The sequence below is a fragment of the Anomalospiza imberbis genome, chromosome Z (genome assembly GCF_031753505.1).
Source record: "Anomalospiza imberbis isolate Cuckoo-Finch-1a 21T00152 chromosome Z, ASM3175350v1, whole genome shotgun sequence".
NCBI lineage: Eukaryota > Metazoa > Chordata > Aves > Passeriformes > Viduidae > Anomalospiza > Anomalospiza imberbis.
Window position 1 is genome coordinate 6559641 of NC_089721.1, and position 25722 is coordinate 6585362.

Sequence of the window (25722 nt, forward strand, 5' to 3'; positions counted from 1 at the left end):
AAAAAACCCAATTAGTACATTTCATGATGTTGAGAGATGTCAGACTGTGCACCCTGGGTATGGCAGTCCTCTGCTTAGTCATGAGACAGGCAGTGTAATCTACCCCACAGTCTCCTGTGGGCCTGACCCAGAGGACGTGAAACCAAAGGACAGACAGGAGCATGGGCTTCTCCACTCTTTCATTTTCCATCTGCCTGGCCAAAGCTCCCACTGGCAGACATGGTCAGTTTTGACACTGAAGGCGTCATCATCCTCCCTCGTAAGGAGCAGAGCACAGCCAGCACCACCCCCAACACTGGCAGCAAGGAGGGGAAATAGGTTAATGGTGCAGGTTAGGAAGGGAAATTAGGAGAAGGATAGACAAATGGAAAGAAAGAGAAACGTGATTCTAAGTAACTGTGATGCTCCTGGAGATCATTGTCGGAGACAGTGAAAAAAGTGGTGTCATTTGGCTCTGAGTGATCAAAATTACAGAAAAACAATAATAAAAAGCATCAGAGATTTGCTGCAAGCAAGAAAGTTTGTTACTCAACTATTCCTGAAATAGACCACATTCCTTACAGGCTCCTTTGCAAATTCCCTGGGGGGAAATTAATTGTATGCCTTGCATTTAACCAGTTCCCTCTCCCAAAGAGGTCTGGGCTCTTTCCCTCTATTCCTTATTTTATCTTGGATCTTTAACATTTAATGAGCAGGAGATTTGACCCATGGCCTTTTTCTCCAGTGCCATTTCCCTTAGAAGAGACTGCATCAAACTTTCTGGACTAAGACACAGCAAATCTCACAGATTTCACAGACACGGGAGAATATGACCTCCCAAAGATCTCTTTGGTTCATTGAGCCTGAAGATGAGACATCATTGTGACACTTGCACTGTAAACACCTAAATAGATGAGATCTCAGCTCACAATTCATGCCTCTGAGCTTCATTATTTAAATATTTCTATGCCTGAAAATATTTATGCCAGACAACTATCATGAAAACTTCTCCTTAGCCAGGAGACAGTCAAATGGGCAGCAGTAAATCAGTCACCATGACTTCTTAGCTCTCAAGCCTAAGTTGTGAGGTTCCTGCCTGGTGGTTGCAGTACCTGTTCCCATCTCCATTGAGGCTGGAGTGGTTCATTTGTGCCTAATGATGTCTTTTTCAGGGCAATGCAGCTCATGGCTTAATGTAGACTGACCCACTGAGTGTGTTTAAGTGGGTCTCTCTTGGCTACAGCATATTGGACCCATTTTTTGAACTTTACAAAACCAAACATCCAGGTAACACAGCAAAAAGAGGAAATTAATAAACACTATATTTATGTGTTTTTCTTCTATCAGTACATTCAATTACTTCTTCCTAATAAACAAGATCCTTTCAGGATCAACAGGGCTCAGGACTGATTTTATTTTATTATCATCAAGGAGAACTGGCTTTGCTGTTAACCTTTCCATTTATTTAAAATGCCCTGGATTTCATATTCAATTTTTATGCTCCCTATTTCTGATTGTTTCTTTGAAATGAGAAATTCAAGGACTTTGATAAATGGATTGAAAGGTTGCCTTATTTCTCTGTCACTTCTGCCTTTGCGTCCTCTGCATAAAAAAAGCTGTTTTGCAAACCATAAAGATGGGATTGCAACAAGTATTCATCAGAGTATGGCAGGGAAAGCTGTAGAGGCAGAACAGGTTAGACTGTCCAAGTGATGGGAAGAAGCAAGAAGCTGGTGGGAAACATTTAGGAGCTGAAATTAGTACAAATTGGCATAGGCTGGCTGTCCCTGTAATCCCTTTGGTGGTGGTATCCTTGGGCTGAAACCAGTTTTACAGTGCCATGGTCTGTGGCAGTCTGGGAGTCATGGAAAAGGGCCTTCAGTGGGTTTGTGAAAATCTGTTGAAGAATTCATTTTCTTATTTGAGACTAATTTACACTCTTTTTATAGTAACTCCAGTTGAAATAGTGCTGATACAGGTATGTGTCAGACTGTTAGAGAGACTGATAGTTCTCCATCACTGCACTAATTGTCACCTAAACTGCAAATGGCAACATTTGCTCCCCACACCCACCCCACACCTCCCTAAGCAGTATCACAATTTCTGGGGTATTCCACACCCCTTTGAATGAGGCATCACAAGTAAGTTACTTCCTCAGAAAAGGTTTTCTTGCATTGAGTCACAGATAATAAGCACCTAGCGCCAGAAGTTTCCCCATTCAAGACATCACCATACCCCAACAGCAGCCCCTCTAAGGACTCAAACTCAGGCCTTAAGTAACTGCAGAATGAGAAACCTTAGGTACTAATTACATTATTTCTCTCCTGCATGAACTGAAATAGGGTTTCTGTCCCTCCTGCATCATAGTAGTCACTGCACTTGAGCTGATACCATGAGCACTTGGAGATCTCTCCTAATACCACTAAGAGTGATCACTTCATAGTGAAGTTGGTCAATAAAAAACATCCCTGTGCCACTGCACAAAGACAGCTCCCTGCAGGGCAAACACCTGGGACTGCTGGCTCTCCTACTCTTCCATTCCTGGGCTCAGCTCATGCCCCCAGAGTCCCTCAGTTGCCTTTCCACATCTGACCTCTCCAAACCCCACAGCAAAGGGCATCCCACAGGGAATGCTGAGCGAAGGGGTGATTGAACCCCCAGTGCTTCACAAGGAGCTGCCTCCTCAGATGGACATGACCACTCCTCAGCACCCGCGTGAACGCAGCCAGTGGTGAAAGCACCCAGACCTTTCAGATGATTCACATGTGTGATTGTCACACTCATCCCTTCACACACCTCCATCAGGGCAGCCAGGACCTGTGTTCCTTCTGGCTCTGCACTTTTCACTCCCTTTCTTTGTGTTACTTTCACAAATTAGGAAAATGTTCAGCCCCCAGCTCTGAGTCATTGCCACCCTCCCAAAAAGCAGTTGCGTCCTGAGCTGCTCTTTCCAAGGAGCTGCCAAGCACATCCCAGTATTCACCCCAGATCCTTAGGCAGCTACAGACTACAACTTGTAGCAAGAACCATTAATACTATTAATAACCTCTTTTTAACATGAGACCTTTTCAAACTGCAGGACTCAAAACACTTGACGCAATTCACTGCCTACGTGTTGCAAATCCACACCCTCCAAGGAATTTCACAGCCATCACTGATGCAGGCTGACCTCCTTGCACCTGCAGAGCAACATCACAGACAGACCTCAGGCTGTCCTGCCCAAAACTCATAAATGCGTCACCATACAAAGGAACAAGGGGTCCTCTGCAGCATAACAGCTCCCCACCGTGCTTTGATGTACCACCAAACAACTCCACTTCTGAGCATTCTTGTTCACCAGGGCACTGTCAGTGGTGTGCAAGCTTCCGTCTTCCTGGATTATTTCTCCCAGCAGCAAAATACTGGAGCTGCTCAGACCAGTAGGCTTACTATGGAGTATGAGTTTGGGGGCCCCAAGTTGGGCAGCTCCCTGGGGGCTCCCCTGGCAGGGGAGACCCTCCCGGAGCAGTTCTGTGTCAGGAACGAGAGACGCATTGAACTTTTTCGGGCTTCAGCTTCTGTTTATTGTTATCTTATCAAAACTTCAGCACAGTCTCTGCACCAGACTCTGCGTGCAGGAAAAACAACACAAAAATGGCTAACAATCTCTTGTTACAATGCTTTTTAAGTCTAATCAAAAACTAAGCTACCCAATTAAAAAGTGTCATCTAAATTATTTTCCTTTCTAACTCAATAACCGACCCCTAAAGACCTGCAATGTGGATTTTTCTACCCAATTACAAGATACCACCTGAACCCAAAAAGAAGGAAAAGGAAGAAAAGTGAACTCGAGACAACACCCTGTACCCTCCATCTTGAACCCATCTATAATACACTAAAAATCCTAAAACCTAAATTTCTCACCCATGTGACATACTAAACTACTCTCTACAACCTATTTCACAGTTTTGTGGTTTCTAATTTATCTTGAGGTCTAGGAAACTTTCTCCATGAATGAGGGTCAAAGTCAGTGCTCCCCTGGGGGTCAGGACACTCCACAGCAGACAGAGAAATATTCCCGGTGCACTGGGTTTCCACAATGGAGCATCCAAAAATTCAAAGAAGGTGGAATGCAATCCCTTTAGAGCATGAGTACCTTCTGCAGTAATGATCTCCTGTCTATTCTGTTTGCTATTACATCCATCCATCCATCCATCCATCCATCCATCCATCCATCCATCCATCCTCATAGTCACCATTATTCTCACTACAGTTGAGCACCTACATTTCCATGGAAAGGACGGTGCAGATTTTTCCATTGATGGCCAGCTGATCTCACTTTGATTTATTTAGAATGCAGGCCTATTTTTTTTTGCTTGCTTTCACTTTGGATGCCACAGCCATGACTGACTTACTTGAGTATCTCTGACCTTTACTGCCTGTGACCATTTCCCACCAAATACCTCCTTTGAAAGGGTTTGATTTTAAAAAGAGACCATTTGCTGCAGGGAACAGAGGATTTTTTTGCCTTTGCAATCCCACTTGTGTGCTGGGGAGAGGCAGTGTTGGGAGGACTGCTGTGCCATACCCTGGGGTTCGAAAGAAGGGTCTGGCCTGCATCAGAGTGAGACTGATTGTAAGGAAGGGAGGGAGGGAAAGGGGAGATAGAGACTCAAGAAACCTCGTCACTTCCACAACTGCTACCGCTCAGGAGAAAGAAGCAAAAGAAATATATATCTGCTTGCCTATTAATTTAAATCTAGACACAGGAAGAAGTCAACGAACTGTAATTTATGAGCTGTCAAAGACTGAAAAATTCCTTTTGACACTGTATTTTCAGTTATTACATGCTTTCCTGCAAGACGACAGTGTAATTCTGTAGGGAGTCTTCCAGTGAACAGCACAATAGCAGAGGGCAGTGGGGGCTTTCTTATTATCTTTTCTTCCCCCTTTTGTCTTCTCTCCCACTCCTTTCAATCATCCCCCCTTTCCTACCTTGCTGCTTGCCCAAACAGCAGTGAGGAAGTAAATCAGCAGCAGTCCCCATCCTGCCAGCCCTTCAACACCTCCAAGGCAGTGCTCGGTGCTGAGCTGGATCTGGCACCACACAGAGATTTCTGTGGACTCACTGGGTGATGGGAATGGAGATTAGGCAATGACCAGAACTCCACCACAGACAAGGGAAATAAACTCTCACACTGTCTCTGGCATTTTAAACACTTTGGCTGGTTTGCCTCTGCCCATGCTAGGCACCCACCACTCTGCTGGCACACCTTTTGGTTGGGTCCCTCTCACTTGTATCAGCACTGATTGACAAGTGCCAGCTCCCTCAGATGCCCAGAAGTTGGCAGCAATTACTGCCTGGCTCCCTGCTTCTCCAAAGAGTGAATCAGGACAGTGGAGATTCCTGCCAGGATCCTGGGTAGCACATGCTCCCCTGGAGAAGAGCAGTTTCTCCTCTTTTCTAAGCACCCCTGAAGGTTTGCTCCATGGAAGGCAGTGGTAGGGTCTTGGGATGGACGGCCCTGGACTGCACAAAAACCAGAGGGTGGGGAGGCATTTAGGTAGTGTTTGTGGAGGGGAACACATGAAAGGGTCACCTGCCCATGGGCATCTGTCCACATGTCCATCAAGTTGTGGGGACACAGGTTTGGGAACTGATGACAGTGGCACCTTTGCCCAATGTCAGTTGATGGAGGAACCCAAGCTAACAGCAAATTAAGTTTGACCTGAAAATGATTCTTTCTCCTGAATCCAACCTGAAGTTCCCTTGGCATCCAGCTCATTTCCTTATCACTTGGGGACAGGAGTGGGGGAGGCTTTCACAACAAATGTCATTTATCCCTGTATTTCCAAATCTTCCTTTTCCTTACACACACAATTGCCTTTTAATTTGAGTTGCCAGTGGTAGTGGTAAGGTTGTCTTTTAGCTTTATTTTTTTCTTCCCAGCTTTGGTTTCTCACTCACAGCTCAGAAAACCTTTTTAAGGTCTATTCTCTGTGATAGGCACTTCGCCTCCTATTTAGAGAATCACTCCCACACGCTGCACGCATCCATATGCAAACACACAGACACACGATTTTTCTGGGTAAACTGAACTACAAATCTTGCACTTTAATATAATTTTGGCAGCCTGTGAAGAGCTCTCTGAAGTCAGGATTATGGACTAGTCTTCTGAAAAATGCTGTAGAAAAGTCCAGAAGAAAGGATCATGCTTTCTGCAGGGGTGTGCTGCAAGGCAAGAGCTCACAGTCCCCAGAGTCTATTGCAGGTTGTGCATCTGTTTAATTTCTGTGGGTCTCTGTCACCCCAAGCCTGAATCAGGGCCAACACCAACACCTACTACTACTTAGACAGTGTTTGAATGATTATGTCAGACCTTCGTTAAGTCTGCTATCATTGCTGTGGTAGCATGCTCTTTCAGAATTGAGTATCAAAACAACCAAGGCCAAAACTCCCCTGGATTGCATGTGAAGAGATGAAAAAAAAAAAAGAAAATAAAGATGTTTGCCCAGAACTACTCTCACATCTGACAGCAAAAACAGGGAGATAAAAGGCTGTCTGTTGAATGTGAGGTGAATCCTTAGGGACCTGGGGACAAACTGTTGTATCTTATTCATGAGTGGGTTATTGATGGGCAAACTTTCAGTGTTTTTGTTAAAATTCAGGAAAACCTGCACCTAAATCCTTCAAGCTACTGCTCTCTGGGTCCTAGCTTCAACTTAGATAAGGTGTAAGCTACTGCCCAAAAAAAAGATAGGACAAGTAGCTCTCTGTAAGACCAAGGACCACCACACTACCCAGGGCTAGATCTTCCTCAGTCTGGGACAAACTGGCTGGAACAGGTCAAAAAAAGAGACAGTGGAAGCCAATAGTGAAACAGTGAAAAAGACAAAGCAGGACTCAATGCATGTTCCCTGACATATTTTGGTTAACATTACATATGCTAAATAAATGTCATCCCAGCTGGGACCTGGGCTTTGTTTCGAACTCATAGAAATATTCAGGGAAGCTGAATGATAAGAACTCTATTGCCTTTACATTGCTTCACTGTGCAGAGAAGTCTCTGCGTGCATACAGTACAATTGCTTTTGCTCCCAGGAAAAAAGATATTGAGGTGGAGAAAGGAAAAATTTTTCCTGTGTTTCTTGTTACATGAAACACTCTTAGGAATTATGACTTTGGTTTCCTTTATTTGCTGGTCTCTCCAGCTCTCACAATCTCAGTGGGAGTAGCTTGTAAGTGGGTATTTAATCCCAGGGTCCTGCAGACATAATAGTGGCAAGAATATAATAAAGAAGAACAGGGTCCTTCTTAGGGTAGTTGAGTCACTGTATTTGCAAAGATAACATCTACACCCGCACAGCAAACATAACCTGCCAGTGAACCAGACATTAAAAATAAGCTGCAATAACCAAGAGCGAAGAACAGAAACAACTGAGGTCTGTGCCCAACTTCTATAGCATTATCTGGAGAAAGGAAAATGCAGTATTACATAAATACTGTTGTTAGAGGATGGTGCTGCAGCTGAGGTGAAGTCCTGCTTGTTCAAGCTGGGAGAGGGAACAATGCCAGAGGCAAGGGAAGGAAGGAGAGGGGCTATGTGTCTTTGAGATCCTATCTTTCCCGTGGCAAAACTGACTGATTGAGTTTTCCTTATCAGTTTAAGTTATCTTGAGCTGTAAAGGTTCTCTAGAATTGGAACTTCCTTGTAGTTCTTGCTGAGCACAGTGTTCAAGAGGGTGGACATTAAATGGATTAAGAAGTGGGTAATGGACAAATCTCAAAATGCAGTTGTCAAAGAGAAACCATGATAAAGTGAGGGTATTTGCAACAGAGCTCTACACGGATCAGTAGCCAGCTCTGACGCTAGTCAGCATTGTCATGAATGATGTGGAATTAAATATCCCAACTGATAAAATCTGTGGATAACCCAAAATGGAAAATTGTAAGGACAGAATTCTGATACAGAGTCATCTAAGTCACTTAGGTCACTCTGAACAAGCTTCAGCTGGCTAAGACATTATGTGCGTGTTTCTGCAGAACCAAATCTAAGTTGACTCAGGGTGGAATAGGGCTGCAAAACAGGCCTAAAGAATGAGGGGTTGTATTTCATAAGACAGCAACCTAGAAAAGTACCTAGGCAATGACATAGAAAAGTGGCTAGCACAGCTGAGGAAGACAACATCATCTCCCAGCACTGTGGTGGGCAAAACCATCTGGGGGTCTTCTTGCTATATAAACAAAGAACCTGAAGGATGAAGAAAACAAAGATGATTTTTTAGTAGGTGACACTGGTAGAGAGAATACTTGAGAAAACCGAACCAAGCTTAGCATTCGTCTTTTAAAAACTGTAATAATTTTTTTCAAAAACCTGTATAAATGAAACACATGCCTCTAAGTGGCAGATTGGAAAAGTTGTGCTCATCCTTGCCTGACAGAGCTCCAAGAGACTTGGCCCTCTATGGAAGTATCTTTTCAGGGAAAATAGGCTATATACAAAAGAGCACTTTAATCACCTGGAGAGAGGCTGCACTTTTCTCCAAAACTTTTCTAATTTGAACATGATGCCAAACACATTAAAGTGAGAAGTCAGAGACAGGCTCTTGTCACAAGAGGATGCACATCAAAGCAAGCCGTGATGCTATCGGTTGCTCTGCCTGTTGTCCTCGTAGTAAGAGTTGTTCCCTCAACAGGACACACATTTTAGCCAAAACACAGCCAACCCTGCTGGCTGAAGGGCAGCAGCAGGATGGCTTCAGCACAGTGGTTCAGCCCCCTGATGCAGCTCTGTGGGCATCTCAGGTAGGGAGGGGGACCCCTACCCGACCCCTACCCCTTTTGAACAATCAGGCATGTGAGCCTCTGACTAGCTTGGGGTTAAGGGGGTTTGGGGAGAAAGGAGTTTGGTACTATTATATTTTCCCCTGTGCAATGCCCATCTTTGCTTCCTGACTGATGCTGCAGATCACTGAAGAGGGTCTTTAGCACGGGGAGCGCGCCGAGCCCGGGCGCTGGCTCTCTGTGTCAGTGTTATCGCTCGCTGTCACATTTCGAAAGAGGAAGCGAGTCTGTGCCACGCACACAGAGAACAAAGCCCTCGCCAAGCTGAGTGAGAGTTACAACTTGTCAGCACGTCTCTCAGCCTGCCAAGGGCCAAACATGAAACACAAAAAAGGCCTGAAATGAGGGGAAAAGGGAAAATAATAGCACAGTGAGCTCTCAAGCTCAGAAAAGGCTTGCTATAAAACAGCACCTTCGCTCTCTGCCTCTCTCTGTTTCTCTGAGTCCTGGCTACTGATGAAGGGAAGAGATGACTCCCCTTAGCACAGTTACAGTACTGTTGCAGTAATAGGGACGAGAGCCAGGTTTAGATCTGGCTTGTACAGTCCTGGTTTCTCCACACATCCCAAAAAGCATTGTTAGCCAAAAAGCATTATTAATAATGATGAAATCTGAGGTGGAAAGAGCCTGTGGAGGGTCATTTTTTACTATGTGGACAGTAAATAGAAACACCTTTCTGAAACTTGTCCTTTACTCTTAATCAGTCAATTAATTTCTCTTAATAACATTGAGTAGGAATGGAATAACAGGTTTTTATATTTGCTGATCTTGCCTTAGCTGTGTTGGTGGGACAAATAATTCTATCATTGCACAGTGTATGTCTGTAATGTTGATTTATACCTAGTAAGATCTTGTTTTAGGAAGTTTTCTAGATTTATGCTTACTAATCATTTGGTCCAGGTGTATAATTTTCCGTTTCAAACACTTTTGACATGGATAATATGCCATGGCAAGAGAAAGACAATAGTATGGGCAGCACTGTGCAGGGCTGAGATGAAAGACCAACTTCAGAACACTTCTGTGAAAAAACAGAAATGCATCTATATAAACTGACTGTAAACAGGAGACAAACTCCATATGGAGTCCATCTTATACTGCCAGTTGTTGTTGATACAGTTGGTAGTATATGCATCCTTCAGGCTCTCTGGTCTAATTAAAATTAGATGAAGCAGAGCACTGTCAGGAGAAAACAACTTGACAAATATTTGTCTTGCTCCCATCATGGCACTGTGCTGCATCTCCTTCTGATGCCCATACTGGTAAGGGAGTTCCCCCCTATTAAGACTCACCTGCTGTTAAGAAGAACCTCATCCAGTTCAACAGCCTTGCCACAGGCAGGGACCCCATTCTGCCAGGCAAGGTTGTTCATAGCCAAATACAACCAGGCCTTGAACACATGAATCTTATGAGTAGACAAAGAGATGCCCCTTTTCTTGCAGGTGTATAGAAGTCTTTTGTCCTCAGTTCTTGCCTTTTGCATTCCTCCATGAGTTCTATAGCATAGGGTCTCGGGTATGAGCTCAAGTGGCACATGTAAGATCAAGGAGTGGTTTAAAGCTTGGATTTTATCTAACTCTTGATAAGCAAGACGACAAATTCATTAATCCTGAAGGAAACATGAGGACAATAATGGTCCTTCAGATAGGTCAAGGGCACCCAGCTATGCTACTTTTACAGAAGCAGAGCCCTCATTCAGTGAGAGTTACTAGGTAGTGTTGGGCTAAGCTGAGAAATATTAAAACAGACTGATGGAAAGGAGAAACACAACAAGAAGACAGACAAGGCAGGATTTGGCCCTGAGGACTCCCATCTTCCTGCATGTGAGAGAAGATCATGGAGAAAAGATTTGTAGATGCAAGCCACTAATATGTCATAGGCATCCACTACATGCAACGCCTATTTGCTGTGATTTCAGACCATAGCAGCCAAAATCAGAATTGTGGGACCGTCCCCACAGGCTCACCAGGGAAGGGCTGACTAAGCTATGTGAATGGAGGGGTGCCAAGCCTTCTCCTGACCAAGCTTGCCCCTGAGACCCACCTGTCCACAGCCCTGCCAGCAGCACCAGTGCCTGCATTAAACCGCCTCTGCAGCGAGAGGCTGTTTATGAACTAATTCTTTACTGCTGGCATAGCACCCAGCTCATTTTCACCTTTCTTAAAGGTTAACCTCATTTCCTTCTATTAGTTGGTTTTAGCGAATGCCATTCGGCGCGGCAGTTAAAGAGCTCTGTCAGCGGATGGAAATGACAGTGGCATTTAAAGCCAGCTGGAGTTGAGAGCTGGTGGGGGTGAGAAGGTGGATGGAAGAAATAATCTTCAATAAAATGTTTGTAGGGAGATGCTAAGTGACATCAAAGAAAGTAGCCAGGCTTTCCCCAAGAGGAGAAATCTTTGGCTCAATGTGCTCAGTGGGATGGGTCTCCCCTTAGTTTGAAACCAGCCCAAATGCAAGTAGAAAAATTGACTGGAGGACTCCAGAAAGGGCTCTGGACATCCCACCTCTATGGATAACTTCTTTTTGGGTCCAGCTGGCTTTACTTAGTGACAAGTGTGTTCTGAATATTACTGTCACTGAAAGAAAGTTCCCCTGTGAGCGTGTTGATTAAAAATTCTATTGCAAGCCCTGCCTGGCATTTCAGGGCATCCTGTCTGATCCCAATTTTACTGCATTCCTTCACTGCTTTGCAGTGTTGTTTTAAAACCTGGGGTGAGATTTGCAGGAAAGTCTTCTACTCAGAGGAAGGATGAGTTTTGCCTGTGCAGGAGATTTCACAGGGGGTTTGTTTTCTTTTCCTTACTGCAACAGAACGGTGAAAGGAGTATAAGCAAACAGGCTAAATCAGGGAAATACATGCAGACTACCAAACCCTGGCACAGAAAAGGTGTGTTGGGTGTAGTCCAGGCTCTTGCTGTCCTTCTGCTCTGTCGTCACCAGATCTCTCCTGGCATGGGTGTAAGACGTTGTTCTGCATCAGGGAGAATCTGCAGTACCCAGCAGTGGCAGGAACATCTGAGCAGTGTTTCAGCAAATCAGGAGTCTGATCCAAAGCCTGCAAGGCTCCGTGGCACTCTTTTTCATTAATTTCAGTAAGCTTCAGCTCTAACCCTGAATCCCCAGTGTTTATTTCAAGCACTGGTGTAGCATCACTGGAATATAATGTTCCTCCTCAGACACATCTTAGGGTAGCAGTCTAAATGAATATGTGGATAAGTCAAACCAGATCCTGCTGGGTGACATCCTGAAGCAGACCCATTCATTTCCTGGGTCATTTGTCAAGATGGCCAAAGTATTTCAAAGGAACAGGTGCCTAGCCCAATGTGTAGTTTTGTAACAGGCAAAGCATTCCCCTGGAACAGATTCATTTCAGTGAAATTTTTGCCAGGGGACATCTTTTTTTTTTTTTTTTTTTTTAATTAATGCATTGAGCTCTCTTTTCAGGAGGTACAAATCTATCATTTTAACGGGACCTTTTTGATTTAATTTTGTTTCAAGTCTGTATTGTATTAAACCACTAGCTTCCATCCTGAGTTAGACCAAAGGTTTGTCTAGTCCAACATCCTCTGTTCCATCAGTGCCCATTAGAAACAGTAGGAACAAGGCTTTTATGAAGAGTGATCCTCCCTCTACGACCCTCTGGCTTCCAGCAGACAGAGGTTTAGTGACTAAGATAGATTTTGCATCTGGATATTCATGTTTTATAGCACTGAGTGGACATAAGCAACACTAATCTGTCTCATTCGCCTTGGAGCTAATTTATTACTCTTGCATTCAGCAACATCCCATGACAGAAATGTCTTTTATTTATTCATACAGTGTGTGAAAATATATTTTCTTTTGTCTGGCTGAAAACCACAGTCATTCTGCTTTATATATTTTATGTTTTGAGGTTATTAAGACAAAGGCTTTTTATTCCTCTGAGACAATACCCTGTAACATTTCACAACTGAAGAATTTCTGTTTCACAAGAACTTTGGCCTCTCCAATTCAAAGTGGAAGTACATTTTTTGAGACATCAGTATTTCTTATAGAAAAAAAAATCCAATTTTCAGCCAGTTTCAGTCATTTCATTATATCAGGGTAATTGAGGGTGACAGTAACAAAAATAATAATAGCAAAAAAAAAAAACCCAAAAACCAAATAAACATAAAAGTAGCAACAATAACAAAAAACCTACTTAGGCACCCTGGGAAGAACCGGCAAGAATGCATTAAAGTTTCATAATAGCAGCTTTTTCCTGCCAGCTGGGCTAGGAGAGTCACAAGGATAGGTTGGGAGGATCAGACACCCTAGCCTAATCACATTGGCACCACATCATGTGTCTCCACCTTATTGTTCAGCTGCCTATATGCAGGTGTGTTCTATATAGAAGCAGAGTCCCATTCTCATCTTCATTTTTACCAATAAAATCTTCCAAATGGGACTTCCACCCAGATAGAGTGGAACTGGTTTAACAAAAGTTATGCTGTCTTTTTAGGCGACTTGCCTTGAGGGGAAAAAGTCACTGTAAGGGTGTCCCAGTAGTCAGTGGGATGTCTGGAGGATTAACTAGGTGGACGCTATTGGGGTTCTGGTCTTGTACTATCCACCACATGCACCGTATGACCAGCTCCACTGCTCACATCCACAAGCAAATCCTTTCAGGATTTCAGCTCTTGCTCCATAAAGCAGGGTGAAATTATTTTTTTTCCCCAGCCTTATTTTTCTGCTTACGCTTACAGGCAAGACTATCTCTTTACATGCTCATAAAAACAGCCTGGCAAGTTCCACTTTTGATTTTATCTAAGGATTCCAGGTACAGCAACAAACAAGTAATGCACAAAACTTCTGTGTGAAATACAGCTTCATAACTGAAGTGAACATTAGGCTAAGAGCTGTATGAAGTAGGAAAGGTGTTATTAAGACCTCTGAGACGTGCTGCTTGGATTCCTTTATTATTATTGTTTTCTTTTGCCTTTTCTTCATTTTCTTTGTTTGTAGATGAGGGCATGGAGAGGAAAAAAGCCAGGAAGTTTATAAAAGCAATAGAGAAGGGAGTTGAGGCATTTTGTGGAGATCTTTAATGACATTCTGTATAATTTGAAAGTGGGGAGAAAAGGGGAGAGAGAAAAAGGGAATTAGCAAAAAAACTGGCAAAAGAAAAGTGGAATGTGGAGAGAGGCGTGTGGATGAATTTTAATGCAATCAGAAAGCTGTAATAATGGTAATAAAGGAATATATTCAGACGTCAAGAGAGGGAGAAGGGAACAGGACCCGCGACACCAGAATTTAAATTAGACATAGACGTATAATTCTCTTTTCTTCCCCCCCTCCTTTCTTCAAATGAAGAAAATGGAATTTTTAAGCACAGCAAAGGAGGGATTAACAATTGGCAGGTTTTCAGCCCTTTGTCTTTTGGCGAATCCCATTTAATCACCGTCTTTAATATTAAGGAGGCTGTGGCCGTGCGGGGCTGTCTCAGGCTTGGGGGAAAAGGGATGATATACAGAGGAAAAGAGAGATAACACTTAGGTTCAGGCAATTGTGAGGAAGTGTTTCAATTACCTCCACTGAAGTCTTTAAAAACTGAAGTTTAATTTGATCTGAAATGTCGTCCCAGCTCCTGCAAGAGAAAATATGTCCTTCCCACCCCCCTTCCTGCCCATGCCCATGCTGTTTCAATAGTCCTCAGTGCTCAAGGCTGGAGTGCTACCACAGATTAATGTCTTGGCCTTCTAGGCTTCTGGAAGGGGTTTCAAAGCTTCGTCAGGTCACCAGTGAGATGAGTTTAGGAACTGAAACTTATTTTCCTGACATACCAGTCTTGACACCACTGACCCTGCAGAGTTTGTCAAGAAGCTTCTAAGCTTTGCTCTGAATGGGTGTGAAAACCAAATGGCCCCTCAGGCTCAGCCTCAACCTTGTGTGGCCACAGAGTGAAAAGGGGATGTTACACATAGGAATTAAGATCTGTTAAATCCCCCAGAACCAAAGGCAAGAGGAGTTGTATTCAAATCTGAGCTGCCACTGAAAGATGAGTGCAAAAGCATAAATCACAATTCATTTGAGGTGTCATTTGATAGTACAAGACAGTCTTCTTCGTCATCTCCTTCTTCTTCTGGAAATCCATCAAACTGGGCCGAGATAATATTTGTGGATTCACAGGAGGAAGGAGCCTAAACAGTCATGTAAATTCCTGTGAAGTTTAGTCATAGCACAGCTGCTATGACACATCCACTCTTCCTTGCTGGGTCTACTTAGATGCTTTTTCCCAAGAACGTTTCCAGGGTTGTTCCTAGGAAATGGGAACTGTAAGAACAGCCTGCTAATAGCTATGAAAAGAGGTCTAATTTTTACCTTTTTTTTCATGATTTAAAGGTTGCTTTAGATTCAGATATTCTTTCTGTTGTGGCAGAGTTGTGAAAAGAAAGTGTGTGTTTAGGCTATAGGTTGAGTTTAGAAAGACCAGATTTTGACTCCCAAGCCTTTTCCTAAACAGCACTGCCTCAGGAACAATTCTCAAAAATATTCCAGTTGTGTGTTTCAGATAACGACTAAGAAGAATTATGAGCTGTGAGGCACAGTTCAGAGGCAGAGGCTTTATGCTTTGCCTGGCACAGGGTTTTAGACCTTTCTCACCAGCAGCTTTCCAAAGCAAGGGCTACAAATAAAATGGATCTTTTCAAGTTGTTTTCCCGGCTCAATATCAAACACCATAAAACCTGTCATTTAAGATCTGCAGAGGGAATCTGCACATCTCTTGGCAATGGACAGTTGTGACAGTGCTGTTCAGCAAGTCAGAACTACAGATATTTGTCTTGGGGTTATAATATTTGCAGCTGTACAAGAAGAGTCTGCTGTTAGGATCGTTTAGGCTATGTCTTCATGGCAGGGCTTGCTTGGCCTATGGCCAAAGCTTTGTCCATACCCTATGTGCACAGAGGAAGCCTGAGTGTGTTTTCATCAGAACTGCACAGAGAAGGCTCTTGGTTTGCGTCTGGGTTTCACTTCAGTGCTGGTGCACAGAGGGTGTTGTTACAGCAGCACAGACCTGCCAAACCCAAACTATACCCACACTCCTGCTCTGAACAGTCTCCTCCATGTCCTTCCATTTTTCATCGTGGCTCTGCACTTTTTCCATCCTGCTTTCCATCCTGGGAGACCACGCTTGGTCTCCCAGACAATACCTGGATGTGGTTTACAGCTGCTGCACATCAAGGACCTCTCCCAGTTCCCTGTATAGCAGGTCCTTCCTCTCAGGAAGGTAGGACTCTAGTATGGACTAGGACACTGAAAGAATAGAATAGGCCTAGTCATGTTTAATTTAAAAAACATCATTTTAGACATTGGGTTTGACATCTGGCAACAAGTTAATTTTCTTCCCGTTTCTCACAGGGCCAACAGCAGCCAATATCTGTGTTTTCTTGGACACAAGCACCTTGATCACTGTGCCGCTGTCTTTAGGAGTCACATTAGTGCAGGACATGAAAATCTCTGTAAGATAACTCCAAGATTCACAGTCAGTGTAATTTTCCAAAGTATCCTTTTATTGAGGACTAAACCCTGCCTTCACTTACCCCCACACTCTTGCGTGAAAAGGAGCTGGGAAAGCTCCAGCCACTTAAATCCGATAGAAGCCATTGTAGGGTTCAGCCACAGATCTGACTCCCAGCCTGCCAGGTACATTTTACTATTTCTGCCAGGGCTACCTGTGCTCCTGGAGTATGGCAAACCTCACCAATGCCCAGTTTTAACAGCTGCAAACACCAATTAGTCTTTTTGCAGATGGGGAAACTGAGGCTGCCTTTTTCACTGGGTAATCAGTGTAGGCCATATTTCCACTGAGGCCACTGTCCTGGGCAGAGATATAAGTATTTAATAACAGTAACTGCACAGTCATCCATCTCTTTGGTACCAGGAATAACAAATCACTCTAAGAGAAAAGTGGTTTTGCTTTCCCTAGTTTCCAAAGCATGGTTAAAATGGGACTCAGGAGTCCCAAAACCCAGTCTGAAAAGTACGGAAAAGAGCTTCAAGTTCTTGAATCCTCATGGGTCCACTCTTCCAAAACTGGATCAGGAATGATTTTCACTCTTTCCCAAAGCAAGATCTAGGTTCTATCTATTGAAAATAATTTGTGGCATGTTGAAAATAAGCAGAAGGAAGAAGTTCCCGACTCAGTGCGTGCTTAAGCTGGAGAATGTCTTGCTGAAGGATGTGCTGGATGCTCGCAAGTGCACACGGGTTCAAAAGTCCACTGAACAATTACATCAAAGAAAGACACTTCAGAAACTACTACATATGGAAAAAAAAAAAAAAAAGAACCCCAAACCAAAACAAACAAACAAAAATCCCCACACTGCAGACTTCAGAATTCCCTGAATTGCAGAGCACTGATTCTAGGAGAATATTTGGGGGGATCAACAAAATTCCCTATTCTTTTACTCTTCCCTAGACATGCAAACTGGCTGTTGCCAGAGACAGCAAACAGAGTCAGGCAGACCCTCTGTCTCTTGTTTAGCTGTTCTTTCACTCTGTTTACAGGATCCATGTCCAAGTCAAGGCTCAGAGTGCAGCCAAGCAATTAAGTAAGAGAAATCCTTCAAACTAAGTTTTTGACATGCAACAGTGGAGAGTAACACACCTGTGGGATGGAGCTTCCTTCTTTGCACAGGAGAATTACGCTCCCACACCTGGGCTTATATTCATTTGCGCTTGTCCCCGTCACACAGCTGTTCAGATTAGCTGTTATTCTCTCTAGCCCGGGTGTCTCAAAGCCTCTGTCTCCAGCAGTTGGAGACCAGCAGCTGTGCAATCATATCTGCTAACGTATGGGATATAAAGGATCTGTTAAGTAAAACCAAACCAGGGAGGGAGGAGGGGGAGAGATCAGTGCAAAGAAATCAGTCCTGCTAAGATGTGTTTAGGGATGCCCCACAACACCCAGCTGCAAGGAGGAGGTGAACTCAGCAAACATTTTAAAGCCTGCAGCAGAATTAGCCCCTTGAGGGTGTTGTTTGATATGGGGAGGAGGAGGGAAAAGGGGCCAAATAGGAGCTGCAGGTGGAAGGAGGGTTTGTTTGCTATTGTTTGGAGTTAGGTAGCACTATGCTTCTGTTGTTTGGGCTTTTGAATCTTGTTGGATCTTTTCCCCCAACCTAATTTTTGAAGCACCTCTATTTTACAAGGTTCATGTATTTTCCAGCAAGGTACTATGGAGAAGATAATTAGCTAATTTACAATTAGCTACAACAGTATTCATAATCACTTCCCCTGTGGAAAGGGTGGTAATCATCATCACGTAGCTGTAGGACTGCTGTGAAAATGGCAATAGGAGTGTGAAACCCAGGCCCTGGGAAATGCCCTGCTTTTAGCCTATTGATCACCTGATTAGCAGAGGTTAAAGGGAGTGTCGGTGCACTCTGGCTCAAGAGAATGACAGGTTTGAGCTTGCAGATTTGAGTTCAGTGCTCAAACCAAACTTTCATAACATTCAGGGCATCTGCAGCTCACCTTTCTTCTCTCGAGCTCCTTCTTTCTTCTTTGACCTGTGGAGGATTCCTTGGTCATGACTGTCTGAAAGAAACCCAGGTTTATACCTCTTTTTCACCACCGTGACTTTGGCATATGCCTGATCCCACTGCTTGGAGTTGGGAGTTCTGGGGGATGAAAGGCTGGACATGAGTCAGCAATAGGCTCTTGCAGCCCAGAAACCAGCCTTGTCCTGAACTGCATGAAAGGAAAGTTGAGGCAGGTGGTTCTACCCCTCTGTTCTGTTTTTGTGAGGCTGTTTTTGTGGTTTAGAGATTGCTACACCCAGCTCTGGGGCCCATACCATAAGAAGGGTGTGGACCTGTAGTAGAGTATCCAGAGCAGGCCACAGAGATATCAGGGGGCTGGAGCATGTCTGCTATGAAGACAGGCTGAGAGAATTGGGATTGCTCAGCCAGGAGAAGAGAAGGCTTCAGGCAGACCCTATTGGGGTATTTAAGTACTTTAGGGTGCTCATGAGAGGTGGGGACAGACTTCTGTATATCGCCACTACCAATGGGATAAGGACTCCTGATTATCAAACAAAAGAGAGCAGATTCACTCTAGATACAAGGAATACTTTTTACACCAAGAAGCTGGTGAAACGCTGACATAAGCTGCCCAGAGGGGTTATAGGTTTCTCATTCCTGAACACTTTCAAGATCCTGTTGGACAAGGTTCTGAGCAACCTGCTCTAGCTGAGGAAATCCCTGCTTGGGGCTTGGACCAAATGACCTTTAAAGGTCTTTCCTAGCCCAAACCACTCTGATTGTATTCATGTCATGAACACTCTCAGTGCTAGCTCCTCTTCCTTCTTTGCCAAGGATGAATCAGGAGAGTGGGTAAGCAAGATCAACTCTGCTTCTTGCATCCTCTCTGGTAAATGTTCCACTTGGTCCTGTGCACTGGCTTTTCATCTTACCCACACCTGCATAGAAAACTTCTCTAGGCTGCTTGTTTGTTGTGCTGTAGTGCCAAGGAAATAAGCTTAAAGGCCTTCCCAGTGCTAGGACCAAGGCACTGCAGCTGCTCCCGCTCTGTGTGTGCAAGCATGTTTGGGGAGGAGGGGAACAGCAGCAGGGACAAATAATTATTAGCTACATAAAATAGCCTGGGACACAGAGATGGTGAATCTGTCCCTCTTTATTTCCAAGACCTCGGAAGTTCTAGATGGTAAAGCCGGTTTGCACTTTCCCGATACAAGGATTCAACCTCTTTGTTTTGCATGAGGAATACGAGAACACAAGTGTATTTATATACCCTTATCTAAATGTACCCCCACGCACACACAAACATTAGCAAGAGCTATCTGGATAAACACAATCCTGTGTCATGTCTCCCTGTGAGTGACCCTAATTTTCCCCCAGTCCCTCCACAATTGCTGTGATTCTTGTTCTTGTCCTCTTGCTCCACAGAGGGTCAAACATCCTGCATCTCATTGTCCCTCCTGTCTCTTTAATTAGTGCCCGTCCTCTCCCTTCTCCCCCTCACTCCAGTGTCCCCCCTTCCCGTCTCCTTTCGGCACTTGGTTTGCAGCACTCTATTATTTCACCTTTCACGTGTGCCGCCTCCTTCGCCCAGGCCCATCTGACACCTCTGCCTTACACTCATCATGGAAATATTACATTTAAATACAAATAGAACAGGGAATAATTTAACCCCTATTTGCACTGGGGAAGGTGCCAAGGCTGCATATAAACACCACAGGGAGGTCTATCTATAGATGTTGTGTATTTATCTGACAAGTTATGTTTCTTCACCACGGTGCCTTGCAGCTGTTGGAACACAGAATGTCCCTTGGACACTCTTGGATGTTCTGGGCCCAGGTCAGAAGCATCTGAGACCCTGGAATGCAGCCACAGTCCCCTGTGGCATTGAATCTGACCCGTGTAACAATTTACCAACCTTGCAGGAAGAACAAGAAATCACAAAAGTTTAGATATTATAGTAGAAGTAGTCACAAAGTGAGAGGAAGAGTTTTTGAGTGCTGTACAGGGGGGGTTTAGGCCTTGTACAGAGGGGTCTGAGTTTTGTACATGGGGGTCAGAAGTTCTAAGATGGAGGGACTGGGGTGTGCCCTGTCCTTTTTCCTTCTTCTCCCTAACCTCCATGTTCTTGATGTTGGCACTCATAGATTGGTTTAGAGTAGAAAGTCACTATTCAATATAGGTGATGGGCATTGGGAAAAAACCATAAACATTTAACACGTAATGTGTGATATAAAGGAGGGCACCAGCCCCCTGGGCGTCGGAGTGTGCCTTTGCCCAACTGCAGGATGGACTGCAGCAGCTCAGGGAGAAATCTTTTAGGTAACATACAACAAACTACCTTGAGACCGGACGACAGAAGACTACTGAGTCTTTCTTTGGAGACACGGGTTGGAGGAGAGACTTTTCCACCTTTTCGGCTCACCCCAACCAGGGGTGAGTTCCGATAGCAGCCAGCTTTTCCTGACAGGCATGAGCCTCCACTCCTGGCAGAGTGGTCAAGAAGAGGGAAGCCTGATTCCACAGAGGTATTGGAAATGTGACCATAGGGACATCGCTAGGAACTCTGATTTGCCATTGCAGTGGTCTTTCTCTCCCTTCCTGTCCTCCTGTGAGGATCTTGGAGTGCTACCTTCTGTCACTGTTGTGATTTATTTATGGCAAAATGGGGTAGACCTGAGAAGAACCTAATTCTCAGTATTATCAGAATTCACCAGCAAAACCCTCCTTGGCTCTCCTTTGTGCCACCACATACAAAAATATCCACCCATGGACATTTCCATGGCAGAGTGGGCATGATGGACTACGTTTGTAGAAAAAGACTGATAATGGGGTGTACAATGATGAGGGAAGACAAAAACATGAGGAGAAGAGACTCATATGGACACCATATTCAGTTGCAATGTTGCAGGGCAGTGTCACAGCTCATAGTGGTGCCAGTTCTGGGGATATTGCTGCAGCAAGGTTAGTGGGGAGTCCTCAGATGAGATAGAAACTGAGATTTTGACTTGGGAAAACGTAAAAGACAGAAATTTGGACAGATTGTTCCTCACAAAAGCAAAGGGAAGACGATCAGATATGAATGAATACTTGATGCAGAGCCATGTGGCATGGAGGATGCTATATGGAATAGGCTTCTTTCATCACACCTGCTCTTAGACACACTGCGTAAGCTCACTGTCTTCATTCCCCTCACAGGGAGGAAATGGAGGATGCTCCTCCTGGGTGCCCATCCCCATTGAGCAAGACTGTGTGGTACTGCGAGGTACAACTGCCTCTCTGTGGCCACAGACCAGTCTAGGTTGGAGCACAAGGTCAAGTCCACAGCTCATGCTGGGGACATCCCTGATCATGGGCTCATGCCTGGCCTTTTTTCATCCTTCTCTTCTTCCCTGTACAGTGATATTTCTGTTCTCCTTGACCGTGTGCTCACTCCCCTCAGGGACCCATGTCTTAGGAAGCCTCGTCTGAAGATTTTTTGCCCCACAGTCCCATAGTCTGAAATGGCATTGAACATTGAGCCTGGGAGAGGAGGAGATAGGGGACTGAGTCTGCCCAGTGCACTGAAGTTTAGGTGTGGATCCTGAGGCACATGTAGTGGAAACAATGTCTCGCTGATAAAGGAGGAAGCATGGGACTCAGGATGGTTATATATGTGGATTATTGTTGGTAGAAATAGATCCTACAGGCAGGAAGAGCTTAGGGACAGTATAATCTAGGACTGCTCCAGGCTTGTGTGTAGCTTAAAACTCAGATTTTTGATGTAGCACCCTCAAATCTCTCTAGAGGACACTGGAAACACCTGGTGAGGAGCACCAGTGGTGTGCACACATGCTCAAGACACATCTTGATGATGTCAGCACATCACCTCTTCATTTTATTCTTGCAAAGTCATGGCATTTTTTTAGACATATTTACAATTCAGAAGTAGTCTTCTTGGCACTTGGCATGTCAGTTTTTTGTCTGGGATGTGGAAAAGTGGTGTATGATGATGCCCAGGGTGTAACAGGCTCATAAAAGACCATTAGAAGATAAACTCATTAGCCAAGACCTGGAACACATTAAATGGTCCCTTCTGCTGGACTCTTCCCTCCCTTTCTCTATTCAGGATATGTGAGGGGTGTTGTTAAAACACAGTGTTGAATTCCCTGAAAGAGCTGGAATGTGAAAGGCAAATGCAGCACTTTGTTATAGAAACTACTGAAAGTAAAAACTTGTTAAATCAACTCATTTTTTATCAGTCTGGAGTGTGATTGTGTAGAGTTCTGAGAGGGCAGATATAACAAATGATTCTCCTGACTACACAGGGTGGTTTTTCAGCAGGGAGACAGGATGCTGGTTTGGAGATGGAGGTGATGTCCTGGCAGTGGCTGTTCATGGCATCCCCTTCATGCCATCTCCCCTGGACCAGCAGCTCCTGGGGGAAGTGATCCTCCCCTTTGACAGAGCCTGCCCCTGATGGTCAGATGACCATCTCATGGGCAGCTCACCAAAGCACCACATCATCTGCCAGCCAGTGCAGTCCCAGTGTACTGCAGAGATGCAGGGTGGGTGGATGTAAAATAATAATTTGAGCAGTTCCTAAAACACCTGGTTTCAGCTTTGCATAAACTAGACCAGACAAGGCAGTTTCAGGCCAGTTCCACACTAGAGAGTTTTGCTGACAGAGGAGGGATGTGATTTTTTTTTTTTAATGATACATTTATATTAGCAAAATGTCTGGTGAAAACAGTTACACAGCTAGAGGAGTGTTTTTGCTGATGCAGCTTATTTGAAACAGGGGAAGCTGTATAAAGTAGAATATAACACTCTTCTGTTGTGCTGGAAGTATTTAACAGGCACAAAGTTTCTAGGCAAAACCTTTTGCCAATCATGTTCCTAGTCCTTTCCAGCTGATCTGCTCCCTTCCTAATATATCCTGCAGGAAGTTGGTTCCATTTGCGAGGTAGGTTTTCCTCCAATAGCTGGGAAAGTTTTGGACTTTGGACTGGGTTCGTTTCCTAAGGCTCTATCATGCCCTAGACTGAAAGATACTCCCCAGAGCACACAGTGAACTTTAGTAGCCACTTCTCCAAGCTTGTACCTCACATCTTGGAGTCCCTTTTACAGGACACTTTGGCCATTGGGAAAACATGCCTTTCACATGTCCAAATCACCTTCTTGTGACGTGAGGACAGCCTACGAGCTGTGTGGTGTTAGGTGGGCTTTGTGCACCACTACAGTCTGAACTTTTTGTTACCCAGCAAAGACCTCAAAACACCTCTCTGAATAATAAATTCCAACATAAAGTAGGAATATTTCGTACTTTAATAGGTCTATCAGAAGGTTATTTCTGTTTTTCTCACCTATCAGAAGCGTACCTGTATCTCCCTAAACCTACCAGTTCAGCAGCCTAGTTGAAGGCAACATAATTCCTGCTTTTGTGTGGGTAGTACACTTTTCATTGTTGTGGATAACTCGACTGCAGGGTTGAAAGCTCCTAATATCCTCATTCAATAGCCACTGCATGAAAAATTATTCACATCCAAGGCTGTAAAGTAATTTGCCAATGTGCAGGTGCATCTTGGAGAGGGAAATTTTGATCAAACACTGGTTTGAAGCAGAACAGATTGCCTACTCCAGTGATTTCTCAGTGAACAAAAGTGACATGAATTGCCCAATTAGTCAGCCAGAAAAGGGTTATTGCAAACCAGTGTTTTGTTCAGCTTTAGGTTAACCTGTACACTAAAAAAATAAATTAAATTTAAAAAAATTATTTAGATATTTACATCTATTTATTCAAATTAGTTGCATCTGCTCTGTAACGTGCTCTGAAAAAACCCTCTTGGTTCACACATTTACATAGTGTTTAATGAATCATAAATAAGACATTTATGAATCATGTGCAAATGGCCTGTTTACATACACAATGTAAACTATGTAAATTTCCTTTTTTTTTCTCGGAGTAATGGTAGTAGTCTTTGAACAGAAACCTGATTGAGAGGCATCACTCAGCCCCCTCTGAGATCCTTCTGACAATCATTCATTTTCACCAATATTTTCTGGAGGTGTCTCTTGAAGATCCCCAAACTTAGTTTAAGTCCAAGTAAAAATCAGTAAAATCATTTGGGTTGGGAGGGACCCTGAAGATCATCCAGTTCCAATTCCTGCTCTGGGCTCACTCCCAGGGTCCCTGTCCCTCCCATGCTGGGAACCCAGGGCTGGATGCAGTGCTCCAGGTGGGTCTCAGCAGAGCAGAGCAGAGGGGCAGAATCCCATCCCTCCCCTGCTGCCTACGGGGCTCTGGATGAGCCCAGGACACATTTGGTTCTGTGAGTGCACAGTCCTAAGTCAAACTGAGCATACTTGTTCAAAACACAATTATCCACTAGCAGAAAACATTCTGCTTTGGCGTCAAATACCACCTACCTGAGCTATCTCAGATATTAACAGTTGTATAACTTAACTTTATATTTCAAAAAACAATTTAATTTTCAAAAACTCTGGGCTTATTTCAAATGAACTTTGCATTAAAAATCTCATCCAAACTTGTAGATACATGTCTCTGAGTGGGCATGAATGACAAATCTCTAGTTTACAGGCTGTGACTTCCGTTATATCCTGATTTTAAAAAGCTTATGTTAAATATTTTTTTCCTGCAACTTATTTAGTATTGTGAGGGCTACTAACGTATGTTATTTTTCATTTGGACTTGGTTCCAATATACTATATTTATCACATTCCTCTTGGATTGCAGTCTGAGCAATGTTGTCATTTCAGTTACTGCAAACTGACTGCAAAAACTGATCAGAAGCAGCTGATTTGGAAGACTTTGGTGCCTAGATTTTAAGAGGCAGATAATGATTTTATAAATAACCAAACCATTTTTGTTTGTTGTTTGGTGGTTTGGTTTTTCCAAAATTTGCTGGATTATTTTCAAGTGCTCATGTGAAGTCAGAGGCTGTTAAGTTTTTTCAAGCCAGCCACCTGAAAAGACTAGCAGCTTCTGAGATGTGTCACCTCGGTGAAGTCACTGTTTGTGTTGCATGTGATACTGAGCCATCTTGGCTTTCACATCCCTCCTGAAATATGGTAAGCATCTCTTTATTTTGTTCCAGAAGACAGAAAACTCTTTGTGGGCATGCTCAATAAGCAGCAGTCGGAAGACGATGTGCGCAGGCTATTCGAGGCGTTTGGCAACATCGAGGAGTGCACAATCCTTCGGGGACCCGATGGCAACAGCAAAGGTAAGGGATGGCTTGTGCTGAGCTGGACCCTGGTCTTTGTGCATATATCATTTTCTGGTGTGACAAAAGTATCATGCAGCCCTCAGAACAGCACCTCTTACTTTAGGAGGAGGCACTTTTTTACTCTGCTGGTCACTCTCTGCTTGTGCATCAGAGGAAAAAGCTGATGACATTGTAAAACACTCATCTCCAGTGG

At 44.0% G+C, this 25722-nt stretch overlaps 1 protein-coding gene across 16 annotated transcripts in view; it reads left to right on the plus strand.

Moving 5' to 3' along the window:
• The window catches only part of CELF4 (CUGBP Elav-like family member 4), a 703272-nt gene that overhangs the window by 560525 nt on the left and 117025 nt on the right, over positions 1 to 25722 (plus strand). For 11 of the 16 annotated variants that reach the window (XR_010994515.1, XM_068176591.1, XM_068176598.1 and 8 more), the window contains exon 4: positions 25398 to 25526. Coding sequence is in view for 15 of the 16 variants with exons in the window: in XM_068176591.1 (XP_068032692.1) it covers positions 25398 to 25526 (129 nt within the window). In the remaining variant the exon portion in view is untranslated. The remainder of the gene's footprint in view (positions 1 to 25397; positions 25527 to 25722) is intronic. The other 5 variants (XM_068176599.1, XM_068176588.1, XM_068176597.1 and 2 more) reach the window with 1 other exon arrangement.